This window comes from Moschus berezovskii, chromosome 7, assembly GCF_049115385.1.
Source record: "Moschus berezovskii isolate FMDL1 chromosome 7, NW_MosBer_1.0, whole genome shotgun sequence".
Classification (NCBI taxonomy): Eukaryota; Metazoa; Chordata; class Mammalia; order Artiodactyla; family Moschidae; genus Moschus; species Moschus berezovskii.
Genome location: NC_142466.1, coordinates 82,074,507 through 82,098,158, shown reverse-complemented (window position 1 = coordinate 82,098,158; position 23,652 = coordinate 82,074,507). Strand labels below are relative to the sequence as shown.

The following is a 23,652-nucleotide window of genomic DNA, read 5'->3' as shown; positions in this document are numbered from 1 at the left end:
CTACAATCACCATCTGCAGTGATTTTGGAGCCCAGAAAAATAAAGTCTGACACTGTTTCCCCATCTATTTCCCATGAAGTGATGGGACCAGATGCCATGATCTTCGTTTTCTGAATGTTGAGCTTTAAGCCAACCTTTTCACTCTCCTCTTTCACTTTCATCAAGAGGCTTTTTAGTTCCTGTTCGCTTTCTGCCATAAGGGTGGTGTCATCTGCATATCTGAGGTTATTGATACTTCTCCTGGCAATCTTGATTCCAGCTTGTGTTTCCTCCAGCCCAGTGTTTCTCATGATGTACTTTGTGTATAAGATTTTTAAATAAGCAGGGTGACAATATACAGCCTTGACGTACTCCTTTTCCTATTTGGAACCAGTCTGTTGTTCCATGTCCAGTTCTAACTGTAGCTTCCTGACCTGCATATAGGTTTCTCAAGAGGCAGGTCAGGTGGTCTGGTATTCCCATCTCTTTCAGAATTTTCCACAGTTTGTTGTGATCCACACAGTCAAAGGCTTTGGCATAGTCAATTAAGCAGAAATAGACATTTTTCTAGAACTCTCTTGCTTTTTCAATGATCCATCAGATGTTGGCAATTTGATCTCTGGTTCCTCTGTCTTTTTTAAAACCAGCTTGAAGTTCAAGGTTCACGTATTGTTGAAGCCTGGAAGTTCACGGTTCACGTATTGCTGAAGCTTGGCTTGGAGAATTTTAAGCATGACTTTACTAGTGTGTGAGATGAGTGCAATGGTGCGGTAGTTTGAGCATTCTTTGGCATTGCCTTTCTTTGCGATTGGAATGAAAGTTGACCTTTTCCAGTCCTGTGGCCCCTGCTGAGTTTTCCAGATTTGCTGGCATATTGAGTGCAGCACTTTCACAGCATCATCTTTCAGGATTTGAAATAGCTCAACTGGAATTCCATCACCGCCACTAGCTTTGTTCACAGTGATGCTTTCTAAGTCCCATTTGACTTCACATTCCAGGATGTCTGACTCTAGGTGAGTGATCACACTATCGTGATTATCTGGGTTGTGAAGCTCTTTTTTGTACAGTTCTACTGTGTATTCTTGCCACCTCTTCTTAATATCTTCTGCTTCTCTGTCCTTTATCGAGCCCATCTTTGTCTTTTAGCCACCACCATTTTGGACTCCTTTTTCCTATTCTAACTACCTAACAGTTAAAAGTTATTTGATTGCATGAGAAGTGTCTAGTTTGGGATCTGGTCCCCTCACAAGCCTGGGGATTTCTTAGGGACACACACTGTATCTTATTTATATTTTTATTCCCACTGTGATAGCCCGGGTAATAAATACATTCCAACAAAGGCTAGATGGATGAGAAGAAGAGAGGAGAAAAAAGGAAAGAATGTGAGATGAAGACTTTGGTGGGAATGTCTTCTAAATGACCACATGGATTGTGGCTTTTATTTTATTGCCCTCTACTGTAAGCTCCTATTCACCAAAGAAAGTGTGAAAGAAAATGCAGATTTTATGGCAGGAAGTGAAGAAGAACTAAAGAGCCTCTTGATGAAAGTGAAAGAGGAGAGTGAAAAAGTTGGCTTAAAGCTCAACATTCAGAAAACTAAGATCATGGCATCCGGGCCCATCACTTCATGGCAAATAGATGGGGAAACAGTGGCTGACCTTATTTTTCTGGGTTCCAAAATCAGTGCAGATGGTGATTGCAGCCATGAAATTAAAAGATGCTTACTCCTTGGAAGGAAAGTTATGACCAACCTAGACAGCATATTAAAAAGCAGAGACATTACTTTGCCAACAAAGGTCTGTCTAGTCAAGGCTATGGTTTTTCCAGTAGTTATGTATGGATGTGGGAGTTGGTCTATAAAGAGAGCTGAGGGCCGAAGAATTGATGTTTTTGAACTGTGGTGTTGGAGAAGACTCTTGAGAGTCCCTTGGACTGCAAGGAGATCCAACCAGTCCGTCCTAAAGGAGATCAGTCCTGGGTGTTCAATGGAAGGACTGATGCTAAAGCTGAAACTCCAATACTTTGGCCACCTGATGCGAAGAGCTGACTCATTTGAAAAGACCCTGATGCTGGGAAAGATTGGGGGCAGGAGGAGAAGGGGACGACAGAGGATGAGATGGTTGGATGGCATCACCGACTCGATGGACATGTGTTTGAGTGAACTCCGGGAGTTGGTGATGGACAGGGAGGCCTGGCGTGCTGTGGTTCATGGGGTCTCAAAGAGCCGGACAAGACTGAGCGACCTAACTGAACTGAACTGATGGCAGGACAAGAAAAATTTAGACATAAAAATTTTTTCTGTGCCTTTCGGCCTCCTCTCCCCTGACAGTGTGCACCGTGTATCTGCATTAGACATGGAACAAACCCCCATCAGCAGAAATACCTGCTCAACCATAAAGAAATACCATAAAGATCAACATTCTTCTCACATCAACAAGACAACTCCTTAAAAGATAACTTTGACCTTGTAAGGGGCCCTGATGAACCACGATGACTTACTAGATTGTGTAAACTGTTGATAGGACGTCATTTAATATACAGCCCTCTGTCTCAAAAAGTGTAGCTGTGTCTATACCTCTAATTGGTAGGACAGTTCTCAGAATTTTCTGAGAGACTGTTTCTGGATTACAGTCCTCAATTTGACTTGAATAAAATTTTGCATTTCTAGGACTTCCCTGGTGGACAAACCTAGACAGTGTACTGAAAACCAGAGGCATTACTTTGCCAACAAAGGTCTGTACAGTTTTTCTAGTAGTCAAGTACAGATGTGAGAGTTGGACCATAAAGTAGGCTGAGGGCCAAAGAATTGATGCTTTCGAACTGTGGTGTTGGAGAAGACTCTTGAGAGTCCCTTGGACAGCCCAGGAGATCAAACCAGTCAATCCTAAAGGAAATCAACCCTGAATATTCACTGGAAGGACTGACGCTGAAGCTCCAATATTTTGGTCACCTGATGGGAAGAGATGACTCACTGGAAAAGACCCCGATGCTGGGAAAGATTGAGGACAGGAGGAGAAGGGAGCAACAGAGGATGAGATGGTTGGATGGCATCACTGACTCAATGGACATGAGTTTGAGCAAACTTCGGGAGATAGTGAAGGACAGTGGAGCCTGGAGTGTTGCAGTCCATGGGCTCTCAGAGTTGTACATGACTGAGAGAGGGAACAACAATATGCTTAAGTACAGGCACAATTAATAGCATAGTTTTAAAACATCTGGGAAATACTCATCAAGCTATTCATAGTAGCTAGCTCTACAGAAGTGAAGGGGGATCTGACTTTTTATTTTGGACAACTCGGTACTTTTTTTCAGGTAGCAAGCATGAAATACCTAAAGGGTAAATGATGTCACAAACCACCAGCAGTCTCTGTAGCTGAAGGAATTACTGTGTTCTAGGGATTAAGAAAGATTCAAAACTTCAAGGGTAATGAGGATGTAGATGGTACTGTGGGTGTGGATGTCAAGGTTCCTTCCTCCTATCTCAAAACCATCTCTCTTAATTACCTATAATTTTCCCCCACATTTTTCTCTCTGTTCCCTAGTTTCTCAGCTAAAAGTGTGTTTGGTGCTTGAAATCTGCCTATAGCTATAGTTTTACACACACACACAGGTGCACACCCATGGGCACCGTAAAATCTTCTCCAAAGAAAAATATATATAAATACATTGCTAAGGAGAAATAAAGAGGAAGAAGTGTTGGGAGTGGCAGAGGGCAGGGTTAACAGGACACACTGGACATGCTGAGATGTCCCCAGGGTCAGGATCTTAAGATTAAAATAAAACGGAACAGGTTGTACTGAAGTCACCCAGCCAATTCTATTTGTCTTTGCTGTCTTGAGCTTCCACCGCCTTCCCCTCCTCCTCCTCTTCCTCCTTTTCTTCCTACAAAAAGGTGAAGGTCATAATCCCTTCCCTGAGAAGAAAAACACAACTTTTGATCTGCATTTCCACCAGACTTGGTGAGTTCCCAGGACAGGACAGTACATGTTGGCTAACAGTTCAAAGAGCTGGATCTCAAGGTGGCTTTTGTCTAAGCTACATCTGGAGGTGCTCCAAAGAACTTGAGGTGGGAGGGCTGGGGACAGGAGTCTGGACCCCTGAGAGCTCACAGATGCCATCTTCAGGCTGGAGAGAGGAGGTGGCAGCTGTGGTAGGGAGGTAAGAGGGTGGTGGTGGTGCAGCATAGGTAAAGGGTGGGGGAGAGGCTCCCAGCCTGCATGTGTGCTGAGTCACTCAGTTGTGTCTGACTCTTTGCAATCCTATGGACGGTAGCCCGCCAGGCTCCTCTGTCCATGGGACTCTCCAGGCAAGAATACTGGAGTGCGTTGCCTTGCCCTCCTCCAGGGGATCTTCCTGACCCAGGGATAGAACCTGAGTCTCTTACATCTCCTGTACTGGCAGGCGGGTTCTTTACTACTGGCGGCACATGGGAAGCCCAGGGCTCCCTGTGCCCACACCTGAATCGAAGACTTGCTTTATGTTGTGTTTTATTCATTGGCCTGAATTCAGCTTATCTTTAAAGCTATCACCTGGTTGAAAACTATCCAACCAGACCCGCCTTTTTCAAATGAGGAAACTGAGTGTGGAAACAGAAGTGGACATGGCCTGTCCATTTCCTCAGTGAGCAGGGAGTATACAGGCTGGAGGGACTCATCAGCCACCATGGCTTCTCCTCAAGACCCAGCTTGGGCCCCATCCTACCAGCCCCAGATACTGGATTCACTCAATCTGGTCTTCTAGTAGCCAGATCACTAATTTGAATATAGAACACTTCCCTGCCAAGAAGCTTTGTCCTTAAGAACAAAGCCAGCCCCAAACAGTGATCACAGAACAATCGAGGTCCTGATTTTTTCCACAATGACCGTAACAACCTTTGAAACAAAAATCATTGCTCTACAATGGCTGCTCTTAGTAAGCATCGTTCCCCCTCCCCTGAGGTCACTCTGACCTTGAGCTTATCCTGGGTTGCCCCTCCCCTCCCTGCTTGGATGCACAGGATGCACAGATAAAGTCCAAACTCCCTCTGAGTGTGACTGAAGAGGAGGTGTGAGGGCTTTGAAGACAAACAAGGCAAGGTCAGCATCCTGACCCAGTCAAGTATCTGGTCTCAGGCCACTGAGTAAGACTTCTCGAGCCAGCTCAGCTGAAAAGATGGGATAGAAGGCCATGTGATGATGCAAACAGAACCACCTGGCCCAACAGGCACCCAGACAGCAGGAGTTGCAGCCCAAGCATTCATCAAGGGAAGAATGGATGAGCCAAGCACACACGCAATGGGATACTGCATGCATGTGTGAATGTTCAGTTCACTCTGGAACCCCACGGACTGTAGTCTGCCAGGCTCCTCTGTCCATGCAATTTCCCAGGCGAGGATTCTGGAGTGGGTTGCCATTTCTAACTCCAGGGGATCTTCCTGATCCAGGAAATGTGGGTTAGATCCTTGGGTCAAGAAGATCCCCTGGAGAAGGGAATGGCAACCCACTCCAGTTTCCTTGCCTGGGAAATCCGATGGACAGAGGAGCCTGACAGGCTACAGTCCATAGGGTCGCAAACAGTTAGATACAACTTAGCGACTGAGCACACACACACACACACACACACACTCTCTCTCTCTCTCTCTCACACACACACATGAGCAGCAGACAGGAAAAGGCTGGATGACAGATGTGGTGAGATGCTGTTATGATCTTTATCAATAAACTCAATCCATCCTTCTCTCTTTGGAGTGTTAGGGAGCATCTTTTATCCTTTCTGGAATTACCCAGACATATCCGGGCATCAGAGTGCAGAGACCACAAATGGAGGAGGATCAGATGAGGGCAGCTGCAGGGGGGCAGCCAGGCTGGACGATGTTGCTCTCAGGGAATCCAGGGACAGGTGGAGTAGCCACATGCATCACACAGCACCCAAACCCTGGGAGGCAACTCTGAAAGGCATCCTAGGCTTTGAGGCCCACAGGTGATACCTAGAAGCCTCCCACATCTGCAGGGGGGTCTTGTGAGGGGCTTTTAGGCTCCGGTGCTGTCTGTAACTACAAACATCACTCCTCAGTGCACAGAGCTATCTGGTCCCAGGCAGGAAGCCAGGAGGTGATCACAACCAGAGGTGGGTTTCACCAGCTGCTCAGCCAGAGAACTAAGAAGAGGTGGCTTCAAAGGAAAGCTCAGCCCCCTGCTTCCCCATTTCAGAGAAGCAGGAGAATCCCATCCACCACACTGTGATTCCATCAACACCCCAAATACACACACACACATGTAGAAATGTGCCATCACCCAGGAAGGACCAACTGAGCTCAGCTTCACCTGAGCCTACTTGTGAACACCTTTCTTGCTGAAGCCACAGAAAGCTCAAGAGGGCAGAGACAGATTAGACCATCAGGGAGAAGGAGGGAGAAAGGAGAAAGAACAAAACCCTCAGTGGGCTGGCAGGGCCCCGAACTTACTGGTTCCTGGAAGTAGAGCTGGTAATTGAAGGCGGGGTTGGCCTTGATGATCTCCATGGAAGACACTTTGGGATTTGACGGCATGAAGGGAGTATTCAAACTGGCCACTGCCCTGTGGGAAGAAGAGGCGTCAAGACACAGACCCCATAAGAAGACAGTCTGCAAGGACCAGAAAGGATCTTATGTGTCAAAACGTGAGCTTGGAGTGGGGAAGTGCCACATACATGATCTCACTCCAGCAGTGCATGGAGAACAGGACCTAAAATTAAACCACCCTTCTTGACTTTCCAGTCCAGTGGGTTTTTTTTCTTTTAATTTAATTTTTATTTATTTTCTATACCCCAATACAAAACCAAAGACATTTTTTATTGGGGTATGACCAATTAACAATGTTGTGGTAGTGTCAGGTGGACAGCAAAGGGACTCAGCCTTACATCTACATGCATCCACTTCCCCCCGAATTCCCCTCCCATCCGGGCTGCCACGTAACATTGAGCAGAGTTCCCTGTGCTGTACAGTAGGTTCTTGCTGGTTATACATTTTAAATATAGCAGTGTGTATATGACCTTCCCAAAGTTCCTAACTATCCCTTCTCCCCAGCAACCATAACTGCAGTATTTCTCACCTACTTGCCTTCGACAAAGACACGCACACAAGCATGCCCTCGTGTATGTTACATGCAGTATATCTGTCTCGATTAGAATAAGTGCATAGCATAATCTTTCTCTAGATTTTAAAGACACAGACATTTTTCCTTCCTTGCTTCACCCACTGTTTCCTCTATGTTGAGTGTAATTCCATGGCACATACTAGGGGAGAGAAAACATAAAACCAATACTCCAGGAGCTTACTATGGTCTCATAGGAAGCCTAGACAAATACATGCATGTGTGCTCTGTAGTGTCTGACCCTTGGCAACCCCATGGACTATAGCCAGCCAGGCTCCTCTGTCCATGGGATTTCCCAGGGAGGAATATTAGAGCGGGTTGCCATTTTCTTCTCCAGGGAATCTTCCTCACCCAGGGATCAAACCTGGGTCTCCTGCATTGTAGGCAGATTCTTAACCATCTGAGTTACTAGGCTTCCCATAGGAATAAAAGAGAGGGTGAATTTGAAAGACCCCATGAATGCAGAACTAACAGAAGTTGGCCAGGAATATAGTTAGCTTGGCTGGTTGGCAAGAATTCCATATCCCACTCGTACCTTGGGGAAACTTTTTCCTACCAAAGAAACAGATGTATAGGGGACTTTCTTGGTGGTCCACTGGTTAAATCTCTGTGTTTCCAATGCAAGGGGTGTGGGTGTGACCCCTGGTTAGGGAACTAACAACCCACATGCCACTTGGCACAACCCCCAGCCCCCCAAATAAACAGTTAAAAAAATCCCATTAAAATTAAAAAAAAAAAGATATATAAAATATATTAAAAAATATATAAAATATAAGATATATAAAAAATATACCTATTTTATATATAAAATAGGAGCAATGGGATAATCAGGGCAAAAGAAATAATCAGAGGAAGGACTGGTAAGGCTTATTCCATACCAGCCAACAGAAATATAATTCAAACCACATATGATTAAAAATTTCCTAGTAGCCTGCTCCTCCCAGTGCAGGAGACCTGGGTTCAATTTCTGGATTGGGAAGATTCCCCTGGAGGAGGGCATGGCAACCCACTCCAGTATTCTTGCTTGGAGGATCCCCATGGATATAGGAGCCTGGCGGGCTACAGTCCACGGGGTCGCAAAGAATTGGACATGACTGAGCAACTAAGCACAGCACAGCAGGCAAATTAAAACCAGTAAAAAGGAATATGTGAGGTTAATTTTAAACATTATTTAATATTAATTAATTTGATATTAATTTTAATTTAATGTTAACTGAAACATTAATTTAATATTTAACCCAATATATCAATAATATTAATAATTTTAATATGTAATCAATATTAAGAATTACTAAGAAGCTATTTTACGTTCTTTTTCTCATACTAAGTCTTTGGAATCTGGAAGGCATTTTCTACTTTAGTAATCTCAATTCAAAACTGGCCACATTTCAAAGGTTCAATAGCCATGATTAGTGCAGGTTATGGTATAAATAAGTTATATTTGTGCCTATAGGTTTTTAGTGAACCTAGTGAACCATAGGTTCATGCCATAGTGAACCCATTTTAAGTGTTATTTAAGTCACAAGCCAAGAAAGTATAACTTTTACTAAATATTCTGGACAGAATGGGGTTTTCTTTTTAATCACTTTGACACATTATTTGACACAATATTGACACATATTAAAAACCATCACTAAATGAGATGATAGCATGTAAATATTTAAAGGCTGCTTAATACATATAAACTGCATTAGGGTTAGAAAAAGCCGAACCATAGCCTCCTGCTGGCAGTAGCATCTTTAGGTGATTGTTAAAGAAAGGATATAAAACAAACTAGTGAGTATATCCTTATTTTAAATAGGTCTTGAAGCTCAACATTCAGAAAACAAAGATCATGGCATCTGGTACCATCACTTCATGGAAAATAGATGGGGAAAGAGTGGAAACAGTCAGACTATTTTTTTGGGCTCCAAAATCACTGCGGATGCTGATTACAGCCATGAAATTAAAAGACGCTTACTCCTTGGAAGGAAAGTTATGACCAACCTAGACAGCATATTAAAAAGCAGAGACATTACTTTGCCAACCAAGGTCCATCTAGTCAAGGCTATGGTTTTTCCAGTGGTCATGTATGGATGTGAGAGTTGGACTGTGAAGAAAGCTGATCGCCAAAGAATTGATACTTTTGAACTGTGGTGCTGGAGAAGACACTTGAGAGTCCCTTGGACTGCAGGGAGATCCAACCAGTCCATTCTGCTGCTGCTGCTGCTAAGTCACGTCAGTCGTGTCCTACTCTGTGTGACCCCATAGACGGCAGCCCACCAGGCTCCCCCATCCCTGGGATTCTCCAAGCAAGAACACTGGAGTGGGTTGCCATTTCCTTCTCCAATAACCAGTCCATTCTAAAGGAGATCAATCCTGGGTATTCATTGGAAGGACTGATGCTAAAGCTGAAACTCCAATACTTTGGCCACCTCATGTGACGAGTTGACTCACTGGAAAAGAGTCTGATGCTGGGAGGGATTGGGGTCAGGAGGAGAAGGGGACAACAGAGAATGAGATGGCTGGATGGCATCACCGACTCGATGGACATGAGTTTGAGTGAACTCTGGGAGTTGGTGATGGACAGGGAGGCCTGGGTGCTGTGATTCATGGGGTCGCAAAGAGTCAGACACGACTGAGTGACTGAACTGAACTGAACTGAAAGCTTATTTCAGTAGAAAGGCAAAACCACGATTCAAAGAAATATTCCACATCAAATGTTGCCTTTTCTTTTTCCTTCAGTCACTGTCTGAATAGAAAGGCAGAGATCAGCACTGTCAACAATATTTTTTAATAAAAGATGCTCCCAGACCCAGAGATGCACAGTCCCATTCCCTGGAGACCCAGAGATGAGAGACTCTGAGAGGGTCTCAGCTCCCCTACAACCTCCCAGGAATAAGGTAACAGGGCTGATTTGATGAGAGCAGATGGAGGAGGAGCTACTACTCCAGAACCAACAGCAGATATGGTGGAAACGGCACAAGGAGAAAAGAAACAGGAAACCAGAGCATGCCTGTGTGTCTCTCAGATCTGATGTTATGCACAAAATTTCACTTGGCTCATGTTAAATCTTTTAAAATTCTCACAGGAGAGAAAGAGACAAAGAGAGACAGGCTAAGTTTAATAGAACAACAACAATGTGGAGACCATATATTGTTGCTCTATTTCTTTTTGTTCCCTTCGAGAAGCATTCAGGGACTTCCCTGGTGACCCAGTGGTTAAGAGTGTGCTTTCCAATGCAGGGTCTGCGGGTTTAATCTCTGGTCGGGGAACTAGGACCCCACGTGCTGAAGGGCAACTAAATCACAACTAAGGCCCAGTGCAGTCAAATAAACAAAAAAAAGAAGAAGAAGCACCTAACACAGTCTGCAGAGTAACTTTTTGGTGAAACTGATTCTTAAGAGTTGGTTTCTTACCTTGCTTTTGAATGAGAGAGAGAAAACAGCGAGAGAAGCTAAAGAGATCAGAAGAACACAGCACAAAAACTTTAAAACTATTTTAGGAAATGTTTGATTTTCTCTGGTCTTTTAGATCACCCAACCGTTTGAACTGAGGTTGAACTGAGCATAAATATTTTTAAAGTATCTCGAGTGTTTCCATTCGTATAAACTCTGCGAAACAAAAAGTAATTGGGTTAGTTAGGGAAACACAGATGACTGCTAAGGATGATGTTATAGTTAATTTGCTAAGATTGAAGGCTGAAATGGGATGTCAGACAGGTTTTAACTGCAGTTACCAACTCAAGTGTTGTGTGGCCAGAAAGACCACCTGACCCTCCAGGTTCAAAACAGGTCATCTGAAAGCTCCCATGGGTACCCTGAAATGCCATTCTGAAAATGATTGTGAGTGATGTGATCATGATCATGAAATATCACTCCAATCTGACTTCTGTACAGCATTTTGCAGGTGGAGTAGCCATGTGTGTGTGTGTGTGTGTGTGTGTGTGTTCAGTCGTTTAGTTGTGCCAGATCTTTGCAAGCCCCTGGACTGTAGCCCTTCAGGCTCCTCTGTCCATGGGCTTCTCCAGACAAGAATACTGGGGTGGGTTGCCATTTCCTCCCCCAGGGGATCTTCCCAGCCCAGGGATTGAACCTGTGTCTCCTGCAGCTCCTATATTATCAGGCAGATTCTCTACCATGGAGCCACCTGGGAAGCCCTGGAATAGTTGGGTAGGAGTGGTTGAAGAAACCAGGGCCTAATGGGTGAAGTGAGTTGTCACGCAGCCAGTTCAGGGCAAAATCGAAAGCTGCATTTTCCGACTCTGACCAGGGCTAAAGTCTCTCCTGGTCCTCAATTCTATGAAGCTGACATCCGTGCTACCTCACCCACTCCCCTCAAAGTCCAACCTCATTGTCCTGCATTCTGGCTACTTGGGTGCTACATTATTCACTGCATTACTGGTGACTGGGACAGGTCTTGTGCCTAAGATATCAGCTCACTAAACTGTCCCTACTAAGAAATGGAATATTTTCTGCCATGTCAGTAAACAAAGGATGTCACAGTCATCAGCAACTGCAACCCTCCAAAGTGAGCAGGTAAGCCCTGAGGGAACTCAGGAAAGAAAGAATACCTACCATCTAGGAGCCATCACGGAGAAGGCAATGGCAAGCCACTCCAGTACTCTTGCCTGGAAAATCCCATGGATGGAGGAGCCTGGTGGGCTGAAGTCCGTGGGGTCGCTAGGGGTCGGACACGACTGAGCAACTTCACTTTCACTTTTCACTTTCACACATTGGAGAAGGAAATGGCAACCCACTCCAGTGTTCTTGCCTGGAGAATCCCAGGGACGGGGGAGCCTGGTGGGCTTCCGTCTATGCGGTCACACAGAGTCGGACACGACTGAAGTGACTTAGCAGCAGCACCAGCAGGAGCCATCAGACTGCAGCCACTCCCTATGCTGAGCCCCGAGAAAACTCAGGATGTAAAAACACAGCATGCTGGCCTCAGACAGCTGAAGTGCATGTCAAAGGAATGATTTCAGTGAGCCCAGACTCTTGCATCTTCCCATACATGGAAAAGTACTCAATTCCCTTAACTTGAGATGTCTCATTTTCTTTAATTAACAATCAACTTAAAAAAGTTATTGGAAGATAATTGCTTGACAATATGAAGCTGGTTTCTGCCATACATCGGCCATCTGCTGCAAAACTGACTGCTGTACAACCTGGCCCCACCACCCTCACCTCCTCAGAGCGGTTTCTCAGAGCTATCTGAAACACTGTCTCCAGGCTGCAGTCCTCACTTTGCTGCAAATAAAACTTGAAACACTTGAGTTGTGAAAAATTTTTTCAATGCTACTCACACACCAGTGAGCTAAGGGAATAAGGTTTTACCTTCTCAGATAACAACCTACCATTTTTAAGATGTTTTCTGGAACTCAAGACCCGAGGAAGGATTTTAGGGAATTCAAGTCCAGTCTGAACCAAACTCTTGATGCCCATTGCCTAATTACCTCACTCTCTCGGGGTAGAAGAGAGCAATGGTCCACACCAGCATGCCGCCCCAGTCGTGGCCAATGAATACAGCCTGGGAGATGCCCTAGGAGGACGAAGAAAGGGGAAGAGTGTGAGCAGGTTCCTGGGATGGTGGATAGGTGCTGAGAGCTGGAGGCCTGGTTCCCCCCTGAGGTCCAACCACAGCAACTACTTCCAATGTCCACTGTCTTGAAACCTCTGTCCCCACGTGTGGACCCCACAGACCTGCCACACAAACGACTGGCCTTTTAAATCTTCTTGGAAGACTGAGGCCACTGGCCATGAATTCCCTCTCTACCTTCTCTCCAATCAAAAATTTTTTTCACCTTCTTTCCTCCTATTTGTCCTAAAGTTAGAATGACTCCCCTCCCTTCCTGTGCTCATCTCCCATTGAGTGGTTATTATTCTGTTCCCCATTCTTTTTGGATCTTCTCTCCCCTAAGTAGCCAGGAGAGCCTCAAAAGCATCTTATATCTCCTGATTTCTCCCTGCATCTTCCTCTTCTCTGCTGCTGTAACCATGAATGACCACACTCCCTTCCATGGAAGACCTGCTTTGTCACAGGCTCTTTGTCTTCTAACGCACATTTTGCAAATGAGAAGATGGCTCACAGTGGTCAAGAGACTTGCCCACGCTGCACAGGATGATAAGTGGTGGAGGTCCCAGGTGGAGGTCAGACCCAGGTCCCCAAACCTAAGGACTTCCCGGGTGGCGCTAGTAGTAAAGAACGAACCTGCCAATGCAGGAAGCGTAAGAGATGCTTCCCTGAGTCAGGAAGATCCCCTGAAGGAGGGCATGGCAACCCACTCCAGTATTCTTGCCTGGGAAATCCAATGGACAGAGGAGCCTGGTGGGCTAGTCCATAGTGTTGCAAAAAGTTGGACACTACCAAAGTGACTTAGCATGCACACAACCCCCAACCTAAAATTGGGCTCCCTCCTCTATCCTACCTACTGATCACAGGACCTTCAGATCCTTCCCAGCCCCACTGGAAGGAAGTGGGCAGGGCACAATCATTAAAAGAATGATACAACCATTAAGAACAGGATATCACAAAATTTTGTTAGAATGTACAAGGCCCAAGATGGGAAAAGTTTCGACCTCCAGTAGACCTCATTATATGCTCAAACATTCCAAACCACATTAAATGAAGGCATTAGATTTTAAATATTTCGAAAGGGGTGTAACTTTTTATAAGTTGTGTAATATTGTTGTTCAGTTGCTAAGTCATGTCCAACTCTTTTGTGACCCCATGGGCTGTAGCCCGCCAGACTCCTCTGTCCATGGGATTTCCCAGGCAAGAATACTGGAGTGGGTTGCCATTTCCTTCTCCAGGGGATCTTTCTGACTCAGGGGTCAAACCCACATCCCCTGCATTGGCAGGTGGATTCCTTACCACTGAGCCATCTGGGAAGCACTGTGGGAATATTAGGATATTTTCCAAACTTCTTAACTTGGCACTAAGGCTCTCCACCTGGCTTAAAGCCAACAAAGATATCCTATCCTTCAGAAGATGCTTTTCATAAAACAGGAACCAAAACAAATTCATCTGTGTATTCTCCAAACCTGTCTTTGTGGTCCCTTCCCACCCACCACCCCCACTTTCCCGGCCTGTGCCACTCCCTTGAGAGCTCTGACAGATGACATCTTCTAGGGTTATATTTTTTCTTTAACTGCCCAGCCCCAAACAGAATTCTCCAAAGAGATCAGTTCAAGATAATTAACTTACCAACTTATCCAGGAAGGTGATCATGTCCTAAGAAAGAAAACACACAGCAAAATCAGAACTGTAGCCATCCAATTCAGCAAGCTTGAAGATTAGAATTTCTGTGTTTGCCTTTGTTACAGTCTGAATTGTGTCCTCCCCACCCCCAATCCCACCCCCAAATTCCCCTAACCCCTGGTACTTCAGAATATGGCTGTATTAAATACCTGAAGGTAGAGTCATTTAAAAAGTGATGAAGTTAAATTGGGTCATTAGAGTGAGCCTTGCTGCTGCTGCTGCTAAGTCGCTTCAGTCGTGTCTGACTCTGTGCGACCGCATAGACGGCAGCCCAGCAGGTTCCCCCGTCCCTGGGTTTCTCCAGGCAAGAACACTGGAGTGGGTTGCCATTTCCTTCTCCAATGCATGAAAGGAAAAGTGAAAGTGAAGTTGCTCAGTCGTGTCCGACTCTTAGTGACCCCATGGACTGCAGCCTACAGGCTCCTCCGTCCATGGGATTTTCCAGGTGAGAGTACTGGAGTGGGTTGCCACTGCCTTCTCCAGGGTAAGCCTTAATCCAATATAAAAGGGAAAACAACTATGGCTTCCTGTTTATCAGCCCCGCTTCTCCGAAAAGACTCCCGGGTAACTTGTCACACCATCTCTGTTTGTCTGAGCCAACGCAAAGGGCCTCTGCTCGGTACAATAAGTCTACAGAGCTGCATATACGGAGCCCATAAGGGTGGGGCCCTGAGCCGTGTGAAGACACAGCAAGAAGGCAGTCACCTGCAGGCCAGGGGAACCCTCACGAGAACCTGAGCCTACTGGCACTAGATCCCAGACTTTCAGCCTCCAGAAAGGGGAGAAATACATTTCTGTGATTTAAGCTCTCTGGTCTGTGGTTTGTCATGTAAGCTTGAGCCGACTAATGTACACACTAATGGGGAATTTAGCTGAGGGATTCCCAGAAACTCCATGACATGCAAAGTGGCAGCACCCATGAGGTTCCTGATGAGGAACCAACAGACTGTCTGATGTAAGAGCATCTCTAAGGGGTGAGGGGTGCAGAACTGTGGTCCAGCTACAGTGACTGGGGAGACCTGAGTCCCCCATCAGTGAGAAAAACGATTAAGGAGGAATGTGGGAAATGAAATAAATGCAGGAACCCCTTTACCTTCTCCTCCTAGCTGATATTGTCCATACCACTCAGCACTAAAGTTTTACTCATAGCATCTTTCCACTTCCTTCTTTCTTTATTATTCCGTTAATTTCCGGGTTCTCAGACTGGTTCCTCAGACTTGCCTGAACACGGGTGTAGTTTGCCGAGTCCACAACGCTGCTTTGGAAGCAACTCAGAGCATGGGCTTTGCTTTTTGGCAACTTACAGAGGCTGTTCACAGGCCAGAGTGAAGTCAGGGTCACTAATTCCAGGGCAGCCAGAATCCTGTGCTGTTCCTAGGACCATTTCTTTTCTAACAAGAAACAGCATCATTCTCACAGTTTCCTGAAGGATCTCTGGTCCTGGGAAATCGTTTCCAGAAGGAAGGTCCTGGATCCATACATATTCTCGGGGGTCTATCCAGGTAACTGTCCACTGGAAAATGTACTAAGTGTACTTTTTCTGTATGACAGGTAGGCTTATACCTGGTCAGGCCACAGTCCCCTCATCCTGTCAGTAATAAGCATCTGTAATTTTAGCATAATCAGTGGCATCACCAGTTTTCAGGCCACACAGGAGGCTGTTTCTTCCTCCTGGTTCCTCCAGCCTTTGCTTTTGCTCTAGGGCTGATGGAGGTTTGGGTGCAAGCTCTGAGATGAGGGTCCCCCTCCTAATGGTGCTTATGCCTTAGAATAGGAAGACCAGTCTCCAGTCCACACACTCACTCCCAGGGTCTGACCAAAAACGTCTTTACCAAAATAAAGTGATTTTTTAAAATTCTCAGGATGGAAAGGTGATATGGTGGAGTAGCAGGAGCAGGGGAGCTACTACAGATTTCAAACCTGGCTCTAAAACTGCTGACCTCAGGCAAATTATATGACCCCTCATACTCAATTTCCTCTTCCATCAAACACTTAGAAAAATACTTGATATACAGGGTGTGCATGCATGCTGAGTTGCTTCAGTCATGACTCTTTACAACTCTATGGACTGTAGCCTGCCAGGCTCCTCTGTCCATGGGATTCTCCAGGCAAGAATACTGGAGTGGGTTGCTATGCCCTCCTCCAGGGAATCTTCCCAACCCAGGGATCCAACTAGCATCTCTTATGTCTCCCACTTTGGCAGGCAGGTTCTTTACCACTAGCATCACCTGGGAAAACCTACTTGATATACAGTAAAAGTTGGCTATTATTTAAAAATATTTCAACCTTCAGAAAGAACTTATACCCAAATGCTGTGAAATTCTGCATTCTTAGGACTTAAGTCACACTTCTGTCTTTTATCAATGAAAACACAGGATGGAAAAGAAGTTACAGATGTTACCCAAAGAACTTTCTTACCTCACTTAACACTTTCAAGGAATATTCTTCTATTTCTGCAATTATAAATAAAAGAAACATGTAATTTAATTTGTGTGATTAAAAATTCAGTTCAGTTTAGTTTAGTCGCTCACTCTTGTCTGACTCTTTGCGACCCCATGAATCGCAGCACACCAGGCCTCCCTGTCCATCACCAACTCCCGGAGTTTACCCAAACTCATGTCCATTGAGTCGGTGATGCCATCCAGCCATCTCATCCTCTGTCATCCGCTTCTCCTCCTGCCCTCAATCCCTCCCAGTCACCAACAAACTAAAAAGGCCCTTTTGCAAAAAAAATGTATTTTATTATATGATTAGATTGATACAGTCTGTACAAGGGATTCAGGGAAGATTACAATAGAGATGAATAAAAATAAACACTTAAATAATTAAAGAAAAAACCCTTAGACATCTTTCCTGAATATCTGGACTGAGTCCTTCCTTTTATCTAAAATATTTCTGCGTCATTCAAGAGGTAATAAGCTGAGGCTGAGTTGACATGATGACATTTAGGGAACAATCACAGAGGCACACTCTTGCCATGATAGGCTGAGTGACCTGGAGGTGGCCCCTGAGTGCCTGAGAACCCCAGCCCATGTCAGTGGGCTTCCAACTCAGCATAGCAGGGCTGATGTGAATGGGCTGCGGCAGCTCAGGAAAGGGGTGGTGAGCCACTGCCTGGGCTCACTAAGCTGCTAAGAGCATCCTTGACGACAGAGGGACCAGCGACTCTGCTGCACGCCTGACTGCTTCCCATTCCCTCCTCCACACAGCATTCTTAAAGGTGAGGATCTCTCTGACACTGATAAAGACAATGCACTCTTGGGCAATCCAGTAGTTAAGACTTCGCCTTTCAGTGCAGGGGATGCAGGTTCGATATCTGGTCAGGGAGCCAAGATCCCACATGACTTGTGGCCAAAAAACCAAAAACATAAAACAGAAGCAACGTTGTAACAAATTCAACAAAGACTTTAAAAACTGTCCTAATAAAAAAAAAATCTTAAAAATAAAATGGATTCCTCCCTTCCCAGGGAAAATGTTCATAAACCCACACATGGTCTCAAGGGTTCACAGGCCCTGACTTCCTCGGATGGGCTCCCACTGGGACCCATAGATGCTGGGTTAAGTAAGAATCTAGCCTACAAATTACTGTATGATTCAGCAATTCCACTTCTGGGTATATATGCCAAAGAACTGACAGGAGGGATGCAGAGATATTTGTACACCCGTGTTAATTGCAGCATTATTCACAATAGCCAAAAGGTGAAGCCATTACAGTGTCCATCAATGGATGCAAGTATAAACAAACTGTGGTCTATTCATACAACGAAATATTGTGTGTGTTCAATCCCTCAGTGGTGTCCAACTCTTTGCAACCCTCTGAACTGTAGCCCACCAGGCTCCTCTGTCCATGGGGTTATTCTGGAAAGAATACTAGAGTTGGGCTGCCATGCCCTCCTCTAGGAGATCTCCCCCACCAAAGGGTCAAACCTGCATCTCCTGAGGCTCCTGCACTGTCAGGCATATTCTTTTATCACTGACCTACTGAGCCTCCCACAATGGAATATTACTCACCCTTAAAAGGAAGGAAATTGTGATGCAGGGTATAACATGGATGAACCCTGATGACGTTATGCTAAGTGAAATAAGTCAATTACAAAAGGATAGATACTGTATGATCCACTTAGATGAGGTACCTGGTCAAGTTTATAGAATCAGAGAGCAGAAGGGAGCTTGGTGGGAACTGAGGGGAGAAAGAATGGGGAGTTACTGGTTAATGGTCCAGAGATTCAGTTCTGCAAGATGAAAAAAGAAGCTAGATGGTACCAATTACACCCTATATCCTCACTGACTCACAGGAGACTCCCTTGGGAGTACAGACCGCTGGGTTTCTTATGTTCACTCAGAGTATGAGGACCGGAGTCATCTGGGGCCCAAAGTGCGCAGACATGGACACTGCAGGAGTTGGGAGGGGAGGGGGGAAGTCAGACCTCCTGGGAGGGCTGCCTGCTCTGACATGGGACCAGGGGAAGACAGTGCAGTTGGAGAGCTCAGGCAGTCAGAGGGCATGACACACAGGAACAGCTGCAAAACAGCAAACTCACCAGGAGGAGCAGATGACTCTCCATAGCCTTTCATGTCCACGGCTAGGACCCGGAAGCCCGCCTGGGCCAGAGCAGGGATCTAGAGCACAAACAGTTCAGATACCCTCCGCTGTGGTCTCTTCAGTATTTTTTGGACACTCCCTCTTTGCTTCTTATAAATGGCTTGGTTCTAAGTGCCACATGACACTACCTGGAATCCTTGCCATGGGGTTGGAATCTCACTGGGATAGGGCTGCCATGGACGGTGGTAGGGTTTGTACACTGCACCTAATGTGACACCAAAGAAAGCAGCTTTCCTAGCAAAGACCTTGCAGATTTTTATAATCACTACAGAGACTTCCCAGCAGGTGGGAAGATGCCTCAAAGCATCTTGAGGAAGCCTACTTTTATGTAATCTGCAAAGGGAGTATAGGGACTAGCACAGCTCTGAGCTCTGAAGCCATCTCTGACCCCAATATTTCAGAGATATCGTGGTCATCCTTGGGAGACGATGCTCCACAGCAAGGTGTCAGCTTCTTAATGATAGCCAAGGCTGGGTCACACCATCTAGATGCTTCTCTCCCCTCACCTGACCGGGTGTACCTTCTCCCAGTTTCTCTTACCTGGTACCTCCAAGAGAACCAACTCTCAGGAAATCCATGGCAGAGGCACACGACAGGGCCGGAGCCCAGCTCCACAAAATGCAGACGCACCCCAGGCTGTAGAAGAGAGAGGGGAGCAGGGAGTGATCACAGCCTGCAGGTCAGAGGGAACCAACACCTCTTCTCCAGACCACACGGCCATTTCAGTATGCTGCCGGATCACTTGCGCCTGGCCTTGCTTTCTCAGCGAAAACCCCCAATGTTAGAAGAAAATGTCTGAGAAGAGATAAATGGCCAAACTGTGCAACAGAAATAGGCAGTTTCACTGGAACAAAAAAGTAGATCATAATGTCAATCCCAAAGAAAGGAAATGCCAAAGAATGCTCAAACTACCTCATAATTACACTCATCCACATGCTAGTAATGTTCAAACCTCTCCAAGACAGGCTTCAGCAGTACATGAACCATGAACTTCCAGATATTCAAGCTGGTTTTAGAAAAGGCAGAGGAACCAGAGATCAAATTGCCAACATCTGATGGATCATTGAAAAAGCAAGAGAGTTCTAGAAAAGTATCTATTTCTGCTTTATGGACTATGCCAAAGCCTTTGACTGTGTGGATCACAATAAACTGTGGAAAATTCTGAAAGAGACGGGAATACCAGACCATCTGATCTTCCTCTTGAGAAACCTGTATGCAGGTCAGGAAGCAACAGTTAGAACTGGACATGGAACAACAGACTGGTTCCAAATAGAAAAAGGAGTACATCAAGGCCTTTATATTGTCACCCTGCTTATTTAACTTATATGCAGAGTACATCATGAGAAACGCTGGACTGGATGAAGCACAAGCTGGAATCAAGATTGCCGGGAGAAATATCAAAACCTCAGATATGCAGATGACACCACCTTTATGGTAGAAAGTGAAGAAGAACTAAAGAGCCTCTTGATGAAAATGAAAGAGGAGAGTGAAAAGTTGGTTTAAAGCTCAGCATTCAGAAAACTAAGATCATGGCATCCAGACCCATCACTTCATGGCAAATAGATGGAGAAACAGTGGAAACAGTGTCAGACTTTATTTTTTTGGGCTCCAAAATCACTGCAGATGGTGATTGCAGCCATGAAATAAAAAGACGCTTACTCCTTGGAAGAAAAGTTATGGCCAACCTGGACAGCATATTTAAAAGCAGAGACATTACTTTGCCAACAAATGTCTGTCTAGTCAAGGCTTTTCAGTAGTCATGTATGCATGTGAGAGTTGGACTATAAAGAAAGCTGAGGGCTGAAGAATTGAAGCTTTTGAACTGTGGTGTTGGAGAAGACTCTTGAGACTTCCTTGGACTGCAAGGAGATACAAACAGTCCATCCTAAAGGAGGTCAGTCCTGGGTGTTCATTGGAAGGACTGATGTTGAAGCTGAAACTCCAATACTTTGGCCACCTGATGTGTAGAGCTGACTCATTTGAAAAGACCCTGATGCTGGGAAAGATTGAGGGCAGGAGGAGAAGGGGACAAGAGAGGATGAGATGGTTGGATGGCATCACTGACTCAATGGACATGAGTTTGGGTAGGCTCCAGGAGTTGGTGATGGACAGGGAGGCCTGGCATGCTGTGGTTCATGGGGTCACAAAGAGTCAGACACGACTGAGCGACTGAACTGAACTGAATGTCGGAAAACAAACTGACTTTGCCTTCCTCCCTAAAAGGCCCTCATCCTGTCAGGGTTTCTGGTACCGTATGTATTGCATATTTTAAACTGGGGGCTGGGCCTTTCCTGGTGGTCTAGTGGTTAACAATCCTCCTTGCAATGCAAGGGACACCAGCTCCATCTGAGGTCTGGGAGGATCCCACATGCCATGGCACAACTAAACCCGTGCACCACAACTAATGAGCCTGCACTCTGGAGCCCAAGAGCTGCAGCTACTGAAGGCTGTGCCCCCGAGAGCCCATGCTCTGCAACAAGAGAAGCCACGGCAACAAGAAGCCTGAGCACCACAACTACAGAGTAGCCCCCTCCTTGCTGCAACTAAAGAAAGCCCTCAAACAGCAACAAAGACCCAGAATAGAGAAAAATAAAATCAATCAATTAATTAAAAATAAAGTAAACTGGGGGCTGATCTTGTGCAGGGCATAATATTCACATGAAGTGCAGAACACCGTGACTGTTCTGTTAAAAGCTGTTTGTCTTTTGAATATGAATTTTTTCCCCAACTTTGCTATACTTCTGGTCTTTTGTAGACTATACAGGTGTGCCCAAGACTGCTGGGGCTGAAAATCCACCTTCTTCTCTTCTCCTTGGCTCCTGCTGACATTTTCCAGGCCTCTCCCAACCTCCTTGCAATGGGCGTGGCCATGTGACTGGCCAGTGCTACCTAAGTGCAAGAGCCCTGTGCTCCATCTGGGCCATAAACCTCTCTTGCACCTGGTTCCCTCTCGCTTTTCCTATCTGTACCCGAATGGACTGGACTGTGAGGAAGGAAGAACCTGCAAAAAGAAGAAGCCTGGGTGCTTGAATGACTGTGAGGAGACAGCCCACTCCCAAACCACATCGGATTGCGCTGCCAGACAGAAACAAACTTGGAGTCAAGTCACTGAAAGTGTGGGCCTGTTTATTACAGCACCGAGCCTACCCTGACCATTACAGCAGGGTCTAAGCAAAAGAGCTAAAGCAATACGTAGTCAAAGCACTCTATTTTCCCCTCAAAATACATATCTTTAACTTTCTAATGGAAACAAATGAAAAAAAATAAGCTCCATCTTATGGAAATCTACTTGGAACAACTCTATTTCACTGAATCTCATACAACTCCAAGGTGGGCATTCCAAACTGGAAGTTTCACTTATAATTCCCAATGAGCTATTTTGCTCAAGAAAACATCAGGCTGATGTTTCACAAACTATTTCATGGACAATAGTCTTTTTTTTTTTTTTAATCAGAATATGTTCTATAGTCTTTCCTTTAGTACTTGGCAAAGAAAGGGAATTGAACTTTTTGGTTTAGGCAACAGTTAATATGCTTTAATTTGTAAAACTTGAATTTTATATGTAAAATTGTTGTTATTTAGTCACTAAGTCATGTCTGACTCTTTGGCGACCCCGTGGACTGTAGTGTACCAGGCTCCTCTGTCTATGAGACTTTCCCAGGCAAGAATACTGGAGTGGGTTGCCATTTCTTTCTCCGGGAATTGAACTTTAAATTCTATACTCCTTTATATTGAAAAATATTACAGTGCTATTGTCCAGTCAAATGATCCTAACCACCCCCTGTTCTTAATGGATCTTAACTAAAAGGTTTGTTCTTTCTTTGAGTAGCTCAGCAAACATGTGCACTTTCCCATCATTTTAACGACTTGTTAACACAATTGTCATTAAGCCAGAAATCGGAGATCTATTATTAGCCTACTTTGAGTTTCATTGGCATCAAGACAACAGTACGCTCAGAGTCTGGGATCCCCAGAGGCTAATACCCTAGTCCTTAAGTTTGGGGTGAGGCCAGAGGAGGTGGTTAGGCAGCTCTGAATCACACTCCTTCAAGGTCAAATAGGAATCTATTGAAACTGGCTGGATATTCAAACATCAGGAGGATGTTTAGGGTCGGAGACGCAGGGTCACAGCCCAGACTCCAGTGCCAGGCAAGGAGCCCCTCACGCTGCTTCAGTATTAGAGATGAGGTCTGGAGGGAGCTTATGAAACCTTCACCACTCCAGGAGTACCCAGGACCGCACTCACTGATGCTCACCAGAAACGCCCTTTCTCACTGTTCAAATCCCACTCATTCTCTGATGCCTGCTTCGCCACTGAGCCTCATCCCCAGCAATTACATTATAGTCACTTTCTCCATCCCCATAGAGCCCATTCTGAGTACCTGAGTCACTGCCAGTAGGGCCACATCCTGTGATGTCACCATGGGAAATATTTTCCTGGCAGACTGCAGACTGCACAAGCCCCGAGGTCATGGAAGACCTCCATTCATCTATGTTATTTCTTGAGGTGCCGAGCAAACAGCCACTGCTCCCTGAATATCCCTGCGGCTCTCCTCCAGGGCATCAGGCACCCCCCAGGTCCCAGACCCGCACAGCTCAGGACACCTGCTCTCTTTGTCCTCAGCTCTCTTCTTTGTGGGGCATGAGGCACTACGCCCCATGATCAACACAGGATATTTCAGTTAATCCTTGCAAGAACACCAAGACCAGGTATTAGCACCA

At 45.5% G+C, this 23,652-nt stretch overlaps 1 protein-coding gene across 1 annotated transcript in view; it reads right to left on the bottom strand.

The window, feature by feature from the left end:
* The window catches only part of EPHX2 (epoxide hydrolase 2), a 58,455-nt gene that overhangs the window by 14,753 nt on the left and 20,050 nt on the right, over window positions 1–23,652 (bottom strand). The window contains exons 7-12 of the mRNA XM_055427271.2: window positions 19,471–19,566; window positions 18,869–18,947; window positions 16,746–16,780; window positions 14,274–14,300; window positions 12,523–12,608; window positions 6,422–6,533 (exon numbers count right to left, since the gene is read on the bottom strand). Coding sequence (XP_055283246.2) covers window positions 6,422–6,533; window positions 12,523–12,608; window positions 14,274–14,300; window positions 16,746–16,780; window positions 18,869–18,947; window positions 19,471–19,566 — 435 coding nt within the window. The remainder of the gene's footprint in view (window positions 1–6,421; window positions 6,534–12,522; window positions 12,609–14,273; window positions 14,301–16,745; window positions 16,781–18,868; window positions 18,948–19,470; window positions 19,567–23,652) is intronic.